The sequence below is a fragment of the Aquarana catesbeiana genome, linkage group LG01 (genome assembly GCF_042186555.1).
Source record: "Aquarana catesbeiana isolate 2022-GZ linkage group LG01, ASM4218655v1, whole genome shotgun sequence".
Lineage (NCBI taxonomy): Eukaryota > Metazoa > Chordata > Amphibia > Anura > Ranidae > Aquarana > Aquarana catesbeiana.
Genome location: NC_133324.1, coordinates 339,022,334 through 339,028,678, shown reverse-complemented (window position 1 = coordinate 339,028,678; position 6,345 = coordinate 339,022,334). Strand labels below are relative to the sequence as shown.

General features: G+C 43.7%; 1 protein-coding gene across 1 annotated transcript; it reads left to right on the top strand.

Moving 5' to 3' along the window:
* The first annotated feature begins 5,116 nt into the window (after positions 1-5,116).
* LOC141116412 (olfactory receptor 6M1-like) lies at positions 5,117-6,109 on the top strand. Its single transcript, XM_073608711.1, has one exon. The coding sequence runs from the start codon at positions 5,117-5,119 to the stop codon at positions 6,107-6,109; it is 993 nt and encodes a 330-aa protein (XP_073464812.1).
* Positions 6,110-6,345: the final 236 nt, after the last annotated feature.

Here is a 6,345-nt window from a genome sequence, read left to right as displayed (position 1 = left end):
TCGCTGATTGGCTGCAGTGGATGGATTGAAAGCAGCGCAGCCATTGGCTCGCGCTGCTGTCAATCACATCCGATGACGCGGCGCGCCGGGGGGCGGGGCCGAGTGATACAGCGAGCGGCTATAGCCGCCAGCTGTATCACGGGAGCGCGCCCGCAAGCACTCACCACCGTGCGAGGGAGCTCGCATGAAGGTGGTAAATGCTTGCGGGGAGGAGCTGAAACAGCCGCCGAGGGACCCCAGAAGACCAGGTTCGGGGCCACTCTGTGCACAACGAGCTGCACAGTGAAGGTAAGTATAACATGTTTGTTATTTTAAAAAAAAAAAAAAAACAACTTTACAACCCCTTTAAGGCTAGGTTCACATTGATGTGGCTCTGCAAGCTGTGTTTAACACGGGCAAGGCAACCCATTCATTTGAATGGGCTGCTGTCTCTCCTGAAACACTGGGAAAAGGTCCCTGCACCATTTCTGGAATTAAGCCTGCATGGGAACTGCTAGTGCAGTGTGGTTCCCAGTGCGTATGGTGTGCCATTAGGCCATTAGTTCCCCACAACGTGAGGCTGTTGTTGGGGAACAGGTGCGGACCTGCAGGGTGAACCACCCACACAGATGTGAACCTAGCCTAAAGCGTGATTAAACTCACAAAATGAAAAACTGCTGACTGGTGGTTGGGTTTTTATGACAGAAGAGATCCTACTGGTCTGCATGGATCTGCACAGATCTCAAAGTGCATCCCTCAGTGTACATCCATGTGGGACCAATCTGCAGACAGACAGGGTATGCTTGGGATGTCCTTGGAGATCTGGGTAGCCACATGCCTGTCATTGATTTTAATAGGCTGCCTGCTCGCTGCATTGGATCACCTGTTTCTCTGATGCATGTAAACACGGCCCTCTGTACAGGTGTAAGGAACAGCATGAACATGTGAACATGTCTAAAGGAAGCCTGTGTTGAGGAGGCTGGAATGCTGCCATTGCTGGCCCTGTAAATTAAATGTATACAGAGATATGTACTCTGTAAAGCACTCTTGGCACTACGTAATTACTAGAAAAAAAACACATCAGGAAACTACAATGAAAGCATGTAATTATTACTTACAGACAAAATAAGGGGTGTATAGGATGCTGGCAAGTGTGTTGAGAAAGAAAGAGTTTTGGGACTTTAAATGAGGCATAAGACCTGTAGGTCAAATGTCTCCATCCCTATTAGTATAGCAAAAAGAGAAAGGTTGGGACTTTAAATGAAGCATGCAGCAGGAAAGCAAAAAGGACACTATGTACTGATAACAATGTATTTACTCATGGCACACATGCAAGTATAAAACAAATAGTATCAAAAACTGTTTTTTTCATATGTTTATAGATAAACAAACATAGTAATAGTACAGGACTTGCAATATGCAAAATTCATCAATCCATATTCTCATATAAAATAGAACCCAACATAATTAATGTGGGCAGAAACCGTCAGAACATTGTAAAGAGTAGATTAGGCATCCATGTTCTACACATCTGAAAATTAATTGTAAACATCTGAATGTAGCATCTAAAATCTTGACGCGTTTCATGGAATTATATCTATTTATCAGGAGCAGATGCAAGAAGTGTGTCTAAAAAATGTAGATAAATGAACAATGTATCAAAATAGAGAAATAAAAATGATATACCGTATTTATCGGCGTATAACACGCACTTTTTTCCCCTTAAAATCAGGGGAAAATCGCAGGTGCATGTTATACGCCGATCCCCCGCCGTTTGTGAGCCTCTCGGCGGCTTTTGGCCGTTCTCGGTAGCTTTTGGCGGCTTTCTGCCATTCCAAGAGCAGCCGAGAGCGCCCTAAAGCCGCAGAGAATGCCGAGAGTGGCCGAGAACAACAGCGCCATTTTTAAACTTGTACTGACAAGTAAATGACACAGGGGCAAGGCTGCAGATGGACACTGACAAGGCTGCAATGATGGACAAGGCTACAGATGGACTCTGACAAGGCTACACTGACACTGGCAAGGCTGCAGATGGACACTGACAAGGCTGCAATGATGGACAAGGCTACAGATGGACACTGACAAGGCTACACTGACACTGACAAGGCTGCAATGACACTGACAAGGCTACAGATGGACACTGATAAGGCTGCATTGATGGGCATGTAAATGTAAGTTTTTTCCCTCAACTTCACTCCTAAAAGTTTTTTTCCTCAAAATTGCCTCCTAAACTTGGGGTGCGTGTTATACGCCGGCGCGTGTTATACGCCGATAAATACGGTATATTATGTAGGGAGAGGAGAATACCGCTGAAACCTTTCCCCATACTTACACAATGACAGTGGATGTGATATGTGACATATACCGTGGGCACCGAAGGTAAACTACGGACAGTGTCTCTCTCGGGAGCTGAGGCGGTATAGACTGCAAGGATATACAGAACAGATGTACCCGGGAATAAAATCCCCATGGAACAGCAGATGGTATGTTGAACATAAGTATGGCCATCTGGGAATAAAAATAAAGAGGAAAATCTGGGTGGTGCTAAGTGATAGATTATTGTATTAATTGTGCTATAGACCCAGTGTTGGTCCAAGAAAGTAAAAGAAAGTGATTGAGAGAGTGAAAAACATATGTTGGTGGAGAGTTTGAGCCTAGATTTACAACAAAGTGCAAAAAGTATGTGTAATGTGAAAGATAGGTCCCAACCAATAAGGGACAGATATAAAATGTGTATGAACAAACTAATCCACCAAAAGGAGCAAAACAGGGGAAAAATTAGAAAAAATATCACAGGAGTTACCTTGTGTTACAGCATAAAACATGATGCAAAGAGTGCATGATGTACCCAGAGCCAAGAGCTGAAAAAAACAGCCCATCCCCACTGAAGGGAGAATATATATTGCGTAGTTATTGCGGTTAAAGTAGAGGTCCGCCCAAAAAAAAAAAAAAAAAAATTAAAAGCCAGCAGCTACACATACTGCAGCTGCTCACTTTTAATAACAGGACACTTACCTGTCCTGGAGTCCAGCGATGTCAGTACCACAACTGATGTTTCCATCAGCTGTCGGGTGCTGCCGCCGCCATTGCGGGTAAAGGAACACGGCAGTGTAGCCTTACGGCTTCACGCTGGGAACCCTACTGCGTATGCACAAGGCCCCGTTCCTCTCTCCTACTGGCCCGGCGACAGGGGGAGGAGGAGGGAGCCCCGTGGTGACCTCATGGGCTGCGGCACAGACTCCCGGAAGTGGGGCCAGGATGCCTGTGAAAGACGGGTATTCTTCCACCCTCCCCCCCCCGAAAGGTGCCCACCGGAGGGGGAGAGGAGACAAATGAGCGGAAGTTCCACTTTTGGGTGGAGCTCCGCTTTAACCACCAACACCACACATGCAAGTAATTAGAGGGAAGGCGGTAACGCTGCAAATAGCTCCCTCATATAAACGCAGGTGTAATTGCAAACAGTACTGGCACCATGGGGTCAACAAATCAGTGTGGTGTCGATGCACAGCGGAAAGTCTGCCCCGACCCCCCCAAAAAAAAAAGCCATACGGCAGGGAGGGGACCCCTGGTGTGCACCACAGCTCCCGGGATAGAGAAAACCACAGTGAACCACGGCACCCACAAAGATAATCCATCAGATGGCACTGAGGTGTAAAGAATATGGAAAACGTGTATTGATGTATGAAATATTGTATGCCTGATGAACACCCTATAACATAGCCCAATTAATTGCAAGGGAAAAGAAAAGGGAAATTGTGACACATAAGTGTCTGTGTCAGGGTTTGCTCTCCATGCATGCATGCTTCCATCCCCAACCTATTGAGAAAGAAAGTTTTGGGACTTTAAATGAGGCATAAGACCTGTAGGTTAAATGTCTACATCCCTATATAGCAAAAAGAGAAAGGATGTTGGAAAGTGTGTTGGTGAGAGCAGATGATGTTAAGATGGTAGCAGCTGTAGTGGAGAGAGTAGAGGGTTTAGGTGATGGCAGGTGCAGTGGTAAGAGTGAGATGGGGATAGGTGTCAGATATAATAATGAGGTAGGGGGTGAGCTTCTGGGATTAAGGAGCAAGCGGGGGGGGGTCAGCAAGCTGGTGTGGTCGTGAGAGCAAAAAAGGGAAGAATGATGGTGGTCAGGTGCGTTGAGTGGGGAGGGAGGTGTGGTGATGGCAGTGGGTCATGCAAGCACATTGATTAAAGAGGGGTGGGGCAGGCATTGTGGTTTGAAGAGTTTGCTTGTTTGATGTTGAATCTGGGGGATTAGGATGGGGTGTGTACAGATACAGATGAGATTGTGTGTGGTTAGAGCGTAGAAGGAGGGATGGGGGTCAGACGTTGTGGTGGGGTGCTGACAGTGGTGAGAGAAGGTGCAAGCGTAATGTTGAATCCAAGAGGAGGGGGAGACAGGTTGTCCAGGTATGGTGGCGACAGTGGGAGTTGGGCAGTGTGCAGGAACAGGCATATTGGTGAAAGCAGGGGTTTGGGGGTGTGCATGGACGGTGATGACAGCAGGATGCAGGCATGGTGGTGGCATTGGAGGTGTGTTTGTGCAGACACATGGTGAAGGGGTCTGGTGACTCTGTTACTTCTCATAGTAAATTGGTGTGTGAGAGGAAACAGAAAGCTGTCTGTAAAATGCGATGTGCGATCGCTTTGATTAGTAACTACAATCGTGTTACTGGGCCAAGGTCATTAAAGGTGAATGAACCCTTTAACATCACAACACAATAGAATATAAGCCTTTGGATGCACATTGCTAAAACCCTTGCTTGGCTTCTATAAACCAATCCAGAACTTTTCAGGTGAGTAAATATCACAACTTTACTTTTTACAATTAAAAATTTATTGGTAACGTTAAGTTGTAAGTAAATCCTCTAGTGACAATAACAGATCTTTTGTGAATAAATGCTTAATTAATCTCTACAGACTTTCCAAACTCTAAAGCTATAAAGTCTGAAGTACAAAGATGGTAATAGAAATGGCCTTAAAAACTTTAGAAATAAAAAATCCACAAGAGAGGAGAAAATACATGTAGCGTATAAAAATAAGATAATCACCGCAGGCACAGTAGATTACAATCTCTAACTAATCCCTCCATCCATCATCATCAACTTTATAAAACCCTTGCCCTGTAATGATGATGTTGTCCATTGTAGGTGACTGTGGTAGGAACGATATCTATTTCATCCTGATTGGGAGAAATGTGACACTGGAATCTGAGTTTGTTTTATTGGGTTTTTCTTTCATGCCACATTTTGCCATCCCCTTCTTCTTCTTCCTAATCCTAGTATTATACCTTTTCTCCATGGCTGGCAACCTTCTAATCCTGACTCTAGTCTTCTCGGATCAGCAACTTCACAGCCCCATGTATTTATTTCTATGTAATTTGTCCATTTTGGATATTTGTTTTATCAATACCACAGTCCCTAAAATGCTTCAAGGTTTTCTGCCTGGTGGAAAGACCATCTCACTGCTGGCTTGCTTTGCACAGTCTTATACTTTTTTCTTTTTAGGGGTATCAACTTTCTTTCTCTTGGCCATTATGTCATTTGACCGTTTTGTTGCCATTTGCCACCCTTTACATTACCCAGCCATCATGCATCAAAAACTGTGCATTAAGCTCATTGCAAGCGTATTTATTTTGGCTTTTTTGGTTGTACTTATTCCATCCATCAGGATAATGAGACTTCCCTTTTGTTCCAATCTTGTGAACCATTTCTTCTGTGATGTCATCCCCTTGTTAATGAATTCTTGCATCAACACAAGCTCTATTCAGCTGCAGGAAATTGTCGCTTCATCCATTACACTAATTAGTTCTCTACTAGTCACTCTGATCTCCTATGTATATATAGTGAAGACCATTTTAAATATTCCATCTATAGAGGGAAGGAAAAAAACATTCTCTACATGTTCTTCCCATGCATTGGTAGTATCTTTAGCCTATGGCAGCTGTATTTTTACATATATAAAACCAACTCAGGGCCAATTCAGGGACTATGATAAAATGGTTGCAATTTTAACTACTGTCATTGTACCATTGCTTAACCCTTATGTGTATACGCTAAGGAATGAGAAAGTAAGAAAAATCATCAAAAAGAACTATATAAAAAACTACCCCTTTCTCTGTTAGACTATATACACATAAGCGTAAAATGGAAATGGGACACATGATACACACAACTGCCATGTATTACACACAAATCTTCATGTACAATGATACAGCACCTATTGCAAGTACAAAAGAACACAGGGACCATACTATAGTATATACTAAATGGGAAGTCCTGTAATATAAAAAGGACAATTTTATTTTTTATTAACACATATGGTCTCCTACAACAATCACATGCAATAAAGTAAGTCCCC

Excerpts from the sequence above, each read along its gene's own strand:
- LOC141116412 (XM_073608711.1), top strand. The coding sequence starts at position 5,117 with ATGATGTTGTCCATTGTAGGTGACTGTGGTAGGAACGATATCTATTTC.